The 14515-nt window shown below is 47.0% G+C and overlaps 1 protein-coding gene across 3 annotated transcripts in view; it reads left to right on the top strand.

The window, feature by feature from the left end:
- Erg (ETS transcription factor ERG) overlaps positions 1 to 14515 on the top strand; it is a 257702-nt gene that overhangs the window by 225182 nt on the left and 18005 nt on the right. For all 3 annotated transcript variants that reach the window (XM_045150261.1, XM_004654483.2, XM_045150262.1), the window contains 2 exons: positions 12166 to 12369; positions 13183 to 13263. In XM_045150261.1, the coding sequence (XP_045006196.1) occupies positions 12166 to 12369; positions 13183 to 13263 (285 nt within the window). The remainder of the gene's footprint in view (positions 1 to 12165; positions 12370 to 13182; positions 13264 to 14515) is intronic.

The raw sequence follows: 14515 nt of genomic DNA, 5'->3' as shown, positions 1-14515 counted from the left end.
GTCTTTGCTTCTTTGAGACATCTTAAAACGTACCCTGTCTACAAAACCATGCTTAGTTCTCTCAACAAGTTAATTGCTTCTTCTATGACATCTTACCAATTATTTAAAAAAAATGTATTTATCTGAGAGAGACAGAGAATGGGTATACCAGGGCCCCCACCCACTGCAAATGAACTGCAGACGCATGCGCCACCTTGTGCATCTGGCTTATGTGGGTCCTGGGGAATCCAACCTGGGTCCTTAGGCTTTGCAGGCAAGTGCCTTAGCTGTTTCCAGCCCTCTTACCAATTATTATTGTTTTTTTTTTTATCACACTTCATTTGTTTTACAATACATTTCTAAGGTTTTTTATATACTTATTTAGATAGAGCTATACCATTTAATTCCACAAAGGATTCAAGAAGCGTTCTGAACTAATGTGAAGAAGAGTGAAGTCACTCTGATGAGGCGTGGCCAAGATGCTACAGGGAAGCTTCTACTGTGACTTTGTGTTTCTTGGCCTTAAGATAAAAAGAGCAATTGAGGAAATGATTCAAAAGCAGTTTTATATGAAAAGCGGTGCTTATCTCAGCATAGAATCATGAAAGCAGGACCCTTGGACTTTCTGTGTGGGCAGCACTGAGCCTAAAGTCCTGACTGTCTTCCTGTCATGGTTGTGACATTGCATTTCAACAGCCAGTTTCTTATGACATGGGGAAAGAGCGTTGAGCGCGTTACGTTACAGGACAGCTAAGCCAGGACATGACAGACAGCTAGTGTGTGTGCCGTGGCTTCACGTGAGGACAAACTTTGGAGTTCTCAGAGTGAAGGAGGACTGTGTGGCTGTCACATGACCCTCTCTGAATATGAATTTCTTGATCTGTACTTTCACAACAGAAAAATGACAAGTGATAAAATGCACCTTCTCTCAAGCTCTGATGCCTGCCTGACACATGACCGTTTTAATGTTACTAGCATTAGCTACTGATGAGCCTGCTTTACCTCCCATGTTGTAAGCTATGTGAGGTGATAGTGGTATCTTGTACATTCTTGATCACCTGACAGAGTGACCAGCCCATCATGGTCTGTGGACAAGGACAATAAAGGCTAATGATAGCCCTGCATTCCTTAGCAGATTTCGGCGATCATGAGAACCTTTAAACATGAGAAAATCAAGATGCAGACAGGTGGAGTCTCATAACCAAGTTGCTGCACAGCCAACACTACGGCCTGCAAAGAGGCCATGGTAAAAAAAACCCCATTTTCCCACATCGCTGAGCACTTCCAAAGACTTCTCCAGAACGCCCTGTTTCTGTAAACGACCGTTTAGATTCCTGCTATGTCAAGTGTTCCGAACTACCACCAAACCAATGAAAACTGTAGCCCATTATGTTTTAAAGTTATGAGTTATGCAGTCGAAGACATTCCCTAGTCTTGCAGATTCTCAGTGTTTTAATTATCAAGATAAGGGTAGCGCAGGTTGAGTTGCCCTCAGTAGGACCAGCAAGTGCTTTAGGTCTTTGATATTTTGACATTTTTTAAAGAAAAAATTTTACCCATATAATAAAGCCTTGGGGATGGAATCCAAGTGCAAAACTCTCAGGTTTCATGTAAGCTGTGCACATACAGAGCCTGCAGGTCATTTTTTTGTTTTTTTTTTCCAAAAATTTTTATTAATTTTTACTTGAGAGAGAGAGAGGCAGACAGAAAGATAGAGAATGGGCATGCCAGTGACTTCAGCCACTGCAAATGAACTCCAAATTATGTGCCACCTTGTGCATCTGGCTTGCCTGGGTCCTGCGGAATTGAACCTGGATCCTTTGGCTTTGCAGGCAAGAACCTTAACCATAAAGCCATATCTCCAGTCCTCCTTCCTTTCTTCCTTTCTTTCTTTTTTTTCAAGGTAGGGTTTCACTCTAGCTTAGGCTGACCTGGAATTCACTATGTAGTCTCAGGGTGACCTTGAACTCATAGTGATTTGCCTACCTCTACCTCCCGAGTGCTGGGATTAAAGGCGTGCACCACCATGCCCGGCTCTCTTTTTCTTTTATAAAAATAACTTTATGTATTTATTAACAAGAAAGAATTAGAATGGCAAATAGCCAACTTAGCAGAAAAAGAGAAAAAAAGGATAAAAAAAGCAAAAAGATGAATTCAATTAGATACTGGGAAAGGGGACATAAAGGAAAGGTGGGAAAACAAGCTCAAGGGAAAGCTTTCAGGCAGAAAGCCTTGTTGGAGGTGATAGAAAAGTGTGTAATGATAAACATATATATCCAATAACACACCTCAAAATACATAAAGAACAGTGAAGAGAAACAAGCTGATCTTTATTAGAAAGTTTGATTTACCTTTCTCCATAATTCATAGATCAATGCCATTAAAATTTTATATAGTTTACCAGTTCTGGTCCGGTAGTTATGTTTATAATTCTGCCTTACAGACACTTACAAACTGTGTCACCCAGAGAGGTAACAAACCTGAATTTAAAACATCAATGGCATACGACCTCCCTCCTTAGCCGAAGTGTAATAAAATTGAAGGCATCTCGGGACAGAGACAAGAGCAAGGCCTGTGCACTGGGCCTTGGAAGATTCAAACGCAGCCCCGAGGAAGCCTTTCCTCAGAGCCAGATGTGAGTCTGCAGAGTGAGCCACTGCTGAGGTTGCAGCCGGCTCTCCCTACTGGGCCTGTTCTGTCAACAGAGCAATGTCCCCATCCGGAGGCCGTGGCTCAATCTTATTTTTACAGGCTCACAGTGTCTTGGATACAGATTGGCCACCTCGCCCGGGGCCTGGTTTCATAAACAAAGACCTCATTAGTCCTATGATATGGCAGGGTGGGGCGGAGGGTTGTTTTATTTTATTGTATGTTTGATTTTTTTTTCTTTCATCACCAAGAATGACTTTTCAGTAAAGAAAGCACTATTTCACATTGATATGTATATATGTTAATAAAAATGACATTCAAGACTTACATTATCACCAAGTTCGCTCTTATTTAACCTCCCTTTGCTTCTCCCTGGAGGGGCTTTTGAACTAGGATGTTTGCCAGTGTGAGGGCATCAGGACACCTGATTTCAGTATCTACTTGACTTTTTCTTCCCCCTGGCAGCTTAGGAATCTGACTGAGTTAGAACCTTTTATAGTGGAGGGTAGGCAAAGTATTTCACCTCTCTTCTAGGCCCCCATACCCACAGACATTAAAAAATGCAACTCCAGAATTCTGCACAATGGTATACTTTTATTTATTTGTAAGCTACAATTGGCTGAAATAGAACTTCTAAGCCTTCTGGATATTAACCATGTAGCGCAAAATACAAATAAGAGGCTTTAGAGAGAACCGCTTCACTGTTCATTGCCCATAGCATGACAATGATAGACATGCCGAAACCCATGAGAGGAGGAGGAGGCTCAACCTCGCATTGTGAGCGCGCCGTCCTCCAGAAGGCTCTCGGCGAAGGGCCACGTCAGCCTTGCCTGGTTGGTTAGAGGAAGCGCCTTCTGCGGCCCTTGAGCCCCTTTATTCATTTCCCCTAGTCTGCAGTGCGGTCGTCCCTGCAGTGATGGCCTCTTTCACGGCACCCGGGTACCTCTGGCAACGTGCTCTCACACTGGCCATCTCACTGGCTTTTCAGTTCATTATCCACAGGGAAAAAAACGAAGCTAATTCCAGAGCGTTTAACGCTCACGTGCCGTAAATGGGATCTCAGCACTGCCCAACATGCCTGAGCTGATGCCCAGCAAAGCCATCGAGTTGCCCATACTTGGTGCGATTTTAAGACATTTTTTGATCTCTCAGAAAGTTCTGATGACGCTGAGATTCCTCCGTTATGAAGTGCAGCCTTCCTAGCAAGATGCTTGCCGCCCTCACCCTCCTGGCTCTGTCCCCGATTTCCATCTTCATCCGCGTCCTTGGTGATGCCCCACCTGCCATGGACCCTACACTGTAGCTGTGCCCAGCCCTCCCCTCTCTTCCCCTCCCCTCAATATGTAGGCGCTTCCTGCCCCTGTGGGGATGAAGCTTGGTTCATACTCTTCTGTGAAACCCCCAGCTCCTCTTCCTCCCTCAAATCCCTTATTGTCATCCACGCTCAACACAAACCCTCCCAAAGATGCTCTTTTGGTTTTCCTGGTTGGGACACACGCTGCTTCTTTGTACCTCCATCTCCCACCTGCACAACACACCCTGAGTTCTCTGTTGTGGGTTGTGGCCAGAGCAGGTGGACTCTTGCCCGTCTCTGTGGCCCTGGTCACGTCTCTGACCCTCTGTGGATCTATTACAAGGGACAGTGCTTTGTCACGCATCCTTGAGATCAGTCATCTCCGTTCCTACCTCAGCTCAGTCAGTTGCTGAGCCCTGGAGTTCGTGGTAGCATTTAATAGGGAAGAGCGCAGCTGTATTAGAAGATTAGGTGGCAGGTCCCGAGCCATGCCACTTCCTGGCGCTGCACATGCCCTGCTCAGGGCTCCTTCCATTGCCTTTCCCCTCCACATGCTTGTTTGGGGGCCAGGGAAGGCGATCAGGCCTGAACTGTCTTGCGAGCCCCTCTATGATGGTGTGGTGGGACAAAGCAAGACAGATTTGCTGTGAGGCCATGGAGGAGGGCAGAGACACCCAGGGATTTCTATGAAGTTTAGCAACGAATGGATCAAAAGATGGAAGTGGGGGGCTGGAGAGATGGCTTAGTGGTTGAGGCGCTTGCCTGTGAAGCCTAAGGACCCCTGTTCAATTCCCTAAATCCCACGTAAGCCAGATTCACAAGGTCATGCATGTGCAAGGTCGCACATGCTTGCAAGGGGATGCATGCAGTGGGAGATCGATTACAGTGGCTCAAGGCCCTGGCGTGCCAATTCTCTCTCTCTCTCTTGCTCTCTCATAAAAATGCCAGCCTGTGGGGCTTGCCTCACAGAAAAAAAAAAAAAAAAAAAAGATGGAAGCGGGAACGTAGCACGTGGACTGCCCAGTGCCTGGCCCAGGGCTGGGTGTTGAGAGCGGGCTGTGTCTCTGAGGCTAGGTGTTCAGTCTTCTTGTCCTGCCCAGAACTTAGCTAACAGTCATTCCAGTGTGAGACCATCTGGAGCCGATGCCCAGGGAGCAGATGAGTGCAAGTGTGGGCATGGCATGGCAAGGGGGCTTGACCTCCAATCAGTGAGTGGCACGCAGTCACAGGCATGGGGGACGAAGGGTACAGGAGGGGGCCGGTGGCCATTATGTGTGACAAAGGTCATGGGGCTGGGGATGGTTGGAAGTGATACCCCAGAAGACACAGGGGACCAGCGAACTAAAGGCTTGTCCCTTGCACACTCCTCTGTTGTCACACCACAGTGTTAAGGACAGAGGCACCCTTGGCCTGGGCAGTCAAGGTCCCCCCCCTGTCACTTCTTCTACTGATGTCCCTTTTTAGTTCTCAACTCTCTGCTTATGAACTTAAGGGATGTAGTGATCAAACCTCAAAAAGGTACTGGGATGATCTATGTTTATGTGACTTTATTTTGTTTTTGTTTTGTTTTTTTTTTCAAATAAAGCAGTTTCTATTAGTAAAACATAAAAGAAGCTGAAACTTTTCATATCCTTGAGAGAAATTTTATAGAAGATTTTCCATGTGGAGTCAGTCCCCTGTATGCCCACAAGTTTCTTATCTATGGGTTTAGTGAATCCATAGATTCAAGTTGAACATGTATTTTATAAAGTTACTGTCTGTGGGTTGGAGAGAAGGCTCAGTGGACAAAGTGCTTGCCACTTAAGCCTGAGTAGGCGAGCTTGGTTCCTCAGATCTCCAGAGCCTGTAATCCCAGCATGCTGAGGGGGCGGGGGGGTGGGTACATGGGAAATGGGAACAGAGTTTCCCAGAATCACACAAGTCAACTAGCCAAGCGGATGCACCAGCGAACTACAGTGAGAACTAGACTGAGAAACTCAGCCTGAAAACAAGGTGAAAGGCCAGTACCCAAGCCAGGGCATTGCCCTCTGACCTCCACAAACGTGCCCACTCACATAAGTACACACACACACCAGAACCAAATAATTATGGCCATATTGAGTGGGCAAGGACTGTCTTAAGCTATATATTAAAATGAATGTTTACTTAGCAGCCACACTCAATTGGGCATTTTAAGTTATTTAAAGACAATTTAAGTCTGTGGAAGGATACATGTGTTTTATCTGCAGACACTAGGAAACTTGAGCATCTTTGGAATCTAAATGAAATCCTGGAAACAGTTCTCTGAGGATACTTAAGGGCCAAATTTAGTCCTATGTAAGTTCTTGTTTGATTTTTTTTAAATTGGTAAGCCATTTCAAATAGTTTTGACCTATGTGTTTATTATAGGAGAAAATATAGTTTAGTGAAAAAGAAAATTTAAAACTTCCTATGGACTGGAGAGATGGCTTAGGGGTTAAGGCATTTGCCTGTGAAGCCACAGGACCCAGGTTCAATTCCCCAGGACCCACGTAAGCCAAATGCACAAGGTGGCACATGCGTCTAGAGTTCATTTACGGTGGCTAGAGGCCCTTGCATACCCTCTCTCTCTCTCTCTCTCTCTCTCTCTCTCTCTCTCTCTCTCTGTCTCCCTCTTCTATCTTTCTCTCAAATAAATAAAATTCAATTTAAAAAACTCTTTATCATCCTGAGATAAGAGTTGAAATTTTGCTGAACAACCCCTTAAACTTCTTCTATGCAGATATACCTTGCAAAAAATCCCCATCATATCACAATAATGTTTAACACTTTACTACTAATCTACTTTGAACATTGTTTTTGAGTCAGTACTTACAATTTACTAAAGCACCCTTTAGCTCTAGGAATGCCAAGAACATTGTTAAATGTTCCACAACTTAACTGGTCCTCTCTTTTCTGGGGATTTAGGGTATTTCCAGCATTCTCCTATTATAAACACTCTAGTTAACATCCTTGAAGAAAAGTCACCACGTACATCCTTTGTTATTTCCTTAGGACACATTTTTAGAAGTGGGAATTTAAAAAAAAATTTTTTTATTTATTTACTGCAGTCAGAGGGAGAGAGGGGGAATTTCATATGCATACATGTTATTTTATTTATTTACTTATTTTGAGAGAGAGGGGGAGGCCAATGGAGAAGGGCATGCCAGAGCCTCTAGTTACTGCAGACAAACTCCAGACACATGTGCCACCTTGTTTTCTGTCTTATGAGGGTACTGGGGAATTGAACCTAGGTCCTTAGGCTTCACAGGCAAGTGCCTTAATCACTAAGCCATCTCTCCAGCTCAGAAGTGGGAAATTTGTACTAGGATTGTATAACTTGCTTTGAGATAGAATATTCCTATGTTGCCCAGAGTGGCCTGGAACTTGGGTTCAAGCAATCTCTGCACCCACCCCTCCCACCGGCCTCTTGAGCACCTGAGACCACAGAGGACACACACCACACTCACCTGACTCCACATCTTCACAGACATTAAACATGCATGGCCGTGTTGCTCATCAGAAAAGCTGGAGCGGCTTTGAACCCATGAGAATGGAATTTCACCAAGCAGAGGTGACAAGTTCAGAGCTCAGGGTGACATCGGTTGAGGATTTGATCTCTGCAGTCCTGCACATGATCCCATTAAAGGACTGAGCCACGATGGCCCTCGGTTTCATGAGGGAAGGTAGTGGAAGGACATACAGAAAGACAGACAGAAGGAAGATACAGCCTCCCTTCACCATTTAAAACATGGAGCCAGTGACTTCCAAGCAAGACGTTATCCACAGTTTTGAGAGTATCAGGTTCATCCTTAAAAGAAAGTCTGTTCCCAGAGCAAACTAATTTCTAGGGAGCAGTTATACCAAAAAAAGTAAACTTTCCACTTTACAAGCAAAATGTAATAACAGTGATGGGTTTGGGTAGTGTCTAATGGTGGGGCTTACAGGGGGGTGCTGGGGGTGGAGGCAGGAGTTCTGTCTGAGTGTGTTGGAACTATTCTGCACACAGAAACAAAGGGACAGAGAAATTGAATTAAAGGCGTCTTAGACCTTGCTAGCCTCTGGTTTTGTCTAAGGGGGAACCCCCACACGCCGTAAAGGACCAAAAGCCAGCCTTCTCCGAATAAGTGTGGGGCACCGAACACGTTGTCACCAGAGCTACATCCTGACCAGAAGGCTGAGTCCTCTGAGCTCCAACTCGCTGGACAGCGCCCGGTGCGCCGCATACATGCTCCCCTGCCGCAGATGAGTGGCACGTCCCCCAGGACTTGCAGCAGGGCAGAGATCCGCCTTTCTGTCTGTCGCGCTGCTGTGTGTGTGGCCGTGGGGGATTCTCCGCACCAAAGGCAACTGGTGTTCAGACATGGGTTGTTGATTCGGACTGAGAGTGGTGCCCTGTGGGATGTGACCCCACCCTCACTCATCAGGTTAAAAAGTCAAAACGCGTGTGTCCTGTGGCCCGGCAGTTCCAGATCCAGGCACTCCCCCGGCAGAGTTTCCCCAGTTCACTGTGCGGATCTTGTGGAAGTATATGCCGTGACAAAGTAGCCTTATGTGGCACCTAGGAGGTAGCCTCCTTCCCTCCCTCCTTCCTTCCTTTCCTGCCTTCTTCCCTCCCTCCCTTTCTTCTTGTGCCTGCATCTCTCTCTCTCTCTCTCTCTCTCTCTCTCTCTCTGTCTCTCTCTCTCTCTCTGCCTGTGTATCTGTGTGCGCATGTGTTATGAGTATTCACATGTTTTTGTACGGGCATGTTGGAACTTGGAATCCCAGCACTGGGAATGTTCCAGAGGCTAACGTAAAGTGTCTACCTTATTTTGAGACAGGATCCCTCAGCACACTTGAGGCTCACCCGTGTGGCTAGACTAGGCAGGCAGCAAGCAAGGTCCAGGCGTCCTCCTGCCTGTCGCCAGCCCCCAGCACGAAGGCTATAAGCACAGGTCATGATAACCAGCTTTTATGTGGGTGCTGGGAATCTGCACCCAGGTCGTCATACTTACACTGCAAGCCCTGCTCACTGAGCCATTTCCCCAGGCGCCATTCCACCACTTGCATAAGCTCACAGCTAGGGTTACTTGGGGGCTGGTTTGCAGCTGGAGTAGCAAGGAGCTGGGTAGCCCGAACCCGTGCTGAACCTTAGAGTGACCAGGGGAACTTTGAATCGCTGGGCTGCCCTAGGCAAGATCAGGTATCTCCCGTGGCGGTTTCAAGGCTGTGGACTCACTGAACTTCTCAACGTATGCGAGGGAAAGTGTGTCTGTCCTTGCAGGAGAAGCCTCAGACCCTCCTCGTGGTGAACTGGATCCGCATGCATTAATCTGGCCATGTCCAGAAAGCAGAGGGCTCAGCGCCCAGAGCAAATCAGATGCCAATGAAGCCGATGTTAAAAACATAAAACTGCATCCACAGTAGGTTCTGGAAGGAGCATTCAAATATGTGTAAGAACGATGCATGCACTCACTTCAGGGTAGCGGCGGCTGTTGAGCACCCTAGAGGGGAAAGGAAGGAAAAGGTTAGATCATCTTCAGAAGCTAGGAAGAAAGAAATAAGGAAAGCAAGGGGGGAAAAGAGTTAAGGAGAAAAGGCTGGGAACAAAAGTGCTGGAGAGATGGCTCAGCAGTTAAGGTTCTTGCTTGCAAAACCTAACGACCCAAGTTTGATTCCCCAGGACCCAGTTAAAGCAGACGCACAGTGGCACATGCATCTGGAGTTTGTTTGCACTGGCTGGAGGCCCTGGTGCATTCATTCTGTCTGTTTCTGTTTTCTCTCTCTCTCTCTCTCTCTCTCTGCTGGCAAATAAATAAATAGAACACTTTTTAAATGAATAAAATGAAGGAAGGACGCAAGGGGCCCAGTGGATGTTTCATTCTCACCGCTGTTCATTCTGTGATCCTACAACGTGTTTTGACAGCATATGTGTGGTGCACTGCTTCATTCTTTGTGCGCATAGTGTCTATGGGCTTGGACACATGTGTGCACGTGTGTGTGTGTGTGTGTGTGTGTGTGTGTGTGTGCACGCGCGTGTGCACGTGCATGCTGGTAGAAGCTAAAGGACAACTTCAGTTATCGTCCTCAGGTATGCTATTCATCTTTTGTTTTGTTTTTGTTTTTGTTTTTGTTTTTGTTTTCTTTTCTGAGACAGGTCCTCTCACTGGCCTGAATCTCACCAATTATGCTAGACTAGCTAGCTGAGGAGCCGCCGGAATCCTCCTGTCTCTGCCTCCACAGAGCTGGGATTCCAAGCGCAAGCCACCACATCTGGCATTTTCATGTGGGGATAAAACTTATGTTCTCATGCTTGCAAGGTAACCACTTTAACCACTGCACTATTTCCCCAGCCCCTGCCTCCACCCTCCCACAACCCAATACTATATTCTTGAATAACCTGCAATGTCATGGGGCCAAGTAAGGTTTACAAAAGCTGCTGGTTACAAAGTAGGTAAAAGGGAGGACTTGGGGCTGGAGAGATGGCTTAGTGGTTAAGTGCTTGCCTGTGAAGCCTAAGTACCCCGGTTCGAGGCTCGATTACCCAAGACCCACGTTAGCCAGATGCACAAGGAGGCGCATGCATCTGGGGTTCATTTTCAGTGGCTGGAGTTCATTTGCAGAGGCTACAGGCCCAGTGCACCTATTCTCTCTCTTTCTCTCTATTTGCCTCTCTCTGTTGCTCTTCACTAAATAAATAAATAAAGGAGGACTCAGTCCTTCCCCACCAGACTTCTCTTTTAACATGACCAGAACCCCACAGCCTCCCTGATCTTGAGGGCCTGTCCAGAGACTGAAGCACCCTTTTCCACACCTGGCAGGCCCAGCAGGGAAAGGCCACCCCCACCCCCAGTGAGGCTCAGCACCTGGCGAGAGAAGCAGAGGATCTTCTTTGTCTCAGAGAGCTCTGGATGCCACGGGGAGCCATCCCCCGCCAGGACCTCCCATGGTGTCTCAGCGAGTGTGCTCAGGGTGGGGGTTCTAGTCTTTGTTCCCAGGGTCTGCTCCCCACATCCCGTTACCTCCCGGTAACAATCACCATGCTGCCTATACCCAACGGGCACCTAGGCTTCATGCCAAGGAGTGTGAATGCCACTCACCAGACCTGGCTCCTAAAGGTACCAGTTCGCTAGAAATGAATGGAATGACCTTGTGAGAAAGTCCACCCAGCAGCCTCAGGGAGCACTGTTAGCTGTGAGAGGCTGAGGGTCTGGGCTCGTCTACACTTCATTTCCTATTCTTAGGGCAATACTGTGAACAAGTACGGTTTCTGTTTGTATTTTGTGTGTGTGTGTGTGTGTGTGTGTGTGTGTGTGTGTGTAATCTACAATTAGCACTTCCCTGACAATGTATGATGTACCATTATTTTCATTTAAATACATCAGTAACATTTAAATATTTTTTTATTTTTAGAGAAAGTGAAATATATAGAGAGGGACACAGAGAGAGAGACAGAGAGAGAGAGAATTGGTGTGCCAGGGCCTCAGCCACTGAAATCGAACTCCAGGTGCTTACACCACCTACTGGGCATGTGCAACCTTGCACTTGCCTCACCTTTGTGCATCTGATTTACATGGGATCTGGAGAGTTGAACATGGGTCCTTAGTCTTCGCAGGCCAATGTGTTAGCCACTAAGCCATCTCTCCAGCCCTACATCATTAACTTTTCAAGAAAAGCTTCCTTATAAATCTTGTGCATTCTTAAATGAATAAAAGTGAAAATGAAAGAAAAGAAAAAGGAGGTCCAGATTACTACAGGAAACTTTATGTGGGCCACAGAAGCAACAGTGGTATACAAAATCATCTTCAGTTTGGGGAACAGTTTCTTCTAAAGACAGAGCTCACGGGAGGGGTCCTATTTTTAATTTTTTTTTTTGTTCATTTTTTATTTATTTATTTGAGAGTGACAGACATAGAGAGAAAGACAGATAGAGGGAGAGAGAGAGAATGGGCGCGCCAGGGCTTCCAGCCACTGCAAACGAACTCCAGACGCGTGTGCCCCCTTGTGCATCTGGCTGACGTGGGACCTGGGGAACCGAGCCTCGAACCGGGGTCCTTAGGCTTCACAGGAAAGCGCTTAACTGCTAAGCCATCTCTCCAGCCCGGGGTCCTATTTTTAGCATTTGCCTAAGGCTGTCACTGAGCCTGGCCGCAGGTAGGTGCTTCTGAATCGGCGGAGAAGGCTTCTGTGGGACTGGGGCTGAGCTATCCCGGTAGGCTGCACTCTATCAGGGAATCAACCGAGTATGTTTGCGCCCCTTTCAGATCCGACGCTATGGAGCACAGACCATGTCCGGCAGTGGCTGGAGTGGGCGGTGAAGGAGTACGGCCTTCCAGACGTGGACGTCTTATTGTTCCAGAATATCGACGGCAAGGAGCTGTGCAAGATGACCAAAGACGACTTCCAGAGGCTCACTCCGAGCTACAACGCAGACATTCTTCTCTCACACCTCCACTACCTCAGAGAGAGTAAGCCCAAACTGCCCAGCCCTCTCAACAGCCAGTCTCGCTGTATCCGCAGAGGGTTCAGACCAGGTGGCCCACGGCACCTTCCCTCCCTTGCCCAGTGCCTGCCTAGGACCCAAGGAGACCAAAGGCCCGAGGCAGTGACGTAGATGAACAGTGCAACCTCACGTGGCTGTCAGTGCTCTTATGAGAAGCCAGAATGTCTCCTCAGTACTCAGCTGCCCGTCCCCGGGTCTCTGGGTCCAGTAAGATACGAACATGGTCGCAGAAGGCAGCCGCACACTCTTTTTAGTCTCCATAGTTCCCCAAATTGAACGACACAAAAAACTCCTATCTGATGGGAATTCTGGGAGCTACCCTTCTCTTAAAGGTCAATAAATCCTCCCCTGATCCAAACTTATGCCAAGGGGAAGGGTTCACACCTCCCATCATGAAAGTTGGCCTAACCTGACCAGGTAGGGATGGCCTAGTGGTGATTAGAAGCATGATCCAGAAAGCCTGCTGCATGCTCTAATTTGGATATTGCCGAGCATGCTCAGAAGGGACTGGAAGTGCAGGGTGGGGTTGGAATGGATCCCCTTGGTTGCTTTGCCTGGCTTCCCAACCACTACTGCACTGGGCGCAGACGAACTGGTTAGGGTTTAACATGCTAACCAGTGTGCAGGGACGCAAGTTTCTCTAACTGCCAGTGATGTCAGGGTGGGATTGGTGTTCTTCTTCACTTTTTCTTTTCTTTTCTTGTTCATTTGTTTGTTTTTTTTTAAAGGTAATTCTCTCTCTTTTCATTTTGATGTTGCTTCTCGTTTTATTTTGTAGCTCCTCTTCCACATTTGACTTCCGATGATGTTGATAAGGCCTTACAAAACTCTCCGCGGTTAATGCATGCTAGAAACACAGGTAATGCTGGCCCCGCCCCCTCCCAGGACAAGCTCAGGGTCCTGCCTACAGGTGCACACTTTAAAGCAACACTTAGGACAGGTCAGAGTTTGAAGGCAGAACGCAGAGGGAAAGAAGGTGAAACCCTTTGGCATCTGAGCACTTCCTGTCCCCTTTCCCTCCTCCCTCCTTGGCAATGAGCACCCTGTGCGCACAACTAGCCATGACCTTAACTCCTGGGTTCCCACTGTCAGTCTTTTAGAGTCTAGAAGAATGCTTGGTATCAAGGAGCTGGGGAAAATCTCTTGTTTTCCCTACTTTTATTCCTAAAGGAATCTTGTTAGGACCAGGTGGGGGTTGCCTGTTTCCTCTCTGATACGGTTTGAAGCTACTGGATTTATTTTTATTTAATTTTCTGGCACTTACATTTGCAAATGACAGGAGAGAGAACATCTGATAACTTCTGCAAGCTTTTGTTTGGAGGGAACTGCTGCTACAATGTTGGAGGACATGAAATTAGTCCCTAACCCAAATGCCTGCCTTCCTAGAACTAATCTCTGGTTGGTCCTGTCCTTTTACATCTTTCTGTCCCATGCCTGAGCTTAGCAGGCTTGAACAAGATGCCTGGTCCTATCCTGACTAACCCGTCCTGCTCCTCACCCCCACCCCCCCGTTCCTGGTGAAGGCTGGCTCTCTGTGGATGAATGTGTTCATGGTTTGTATCTGTGTCCACCTCCTGATGGTGTCCCTCCAGATGCATGGCCACCTGCTGCTCACCCACTGGATTTAGCCTGAGGAACCCCCTCCCCAGGAAACACCCAGGCTAGAAAAGCTACATGTGAAAACAGCAAGTCCTGGGAAGTCTCTGTAACCTCTCGGCGTCCACATGTCACCCTCACGGAGCAACACAGCCATTTTCCAAACAGCCACTCTTTAGTTTTTAAAACATACACTAGAGTGAGTCCCGATTTGACCATCAGTAATCAATTCCTGTATCCACGTGGTCTTCTGTATGAGAAGCATTACGCTTTCAATGTAATACAAAAGTGATCTACATAAGAGGTGCAGCTTTTCAGTTCTACATCACACATCAGCCTGCTAACAGTCTTGTGTCCTGAAAGAGCAAACAGCTTAGGCAAAGTAATTACCCTTGTGTAGGAAATACCTTTGAGCCACACACATTTGGAAATTTAGAAATGAGCTAGAAATTCCTTAACAATGACTGCAAAATTCCACGAAAGCTCCAAATTCATTAATTTTTTTAAAGCCAAAC

This window comes from Jaculus jaculus, chromosome 5 (genome assembly GCF_020740685.1).
Source record: "Jaculus jaculus isolate mJacJac1 chromosome 5, mJacJac1.mat.Y.cur, whole genome shotgun sequence".
Lineage (NCBI taxonomy): Eukaryota > Metazoa > Chordata > Mammalia > Rodentia > Dipodidae > Jaculus > Jaculus jaculus.
The sequence above is the reverse complement of the archived record's forward strand: the minus strand, read 5'-3'. Positions and strand labels throughout refer to the sequence as shown.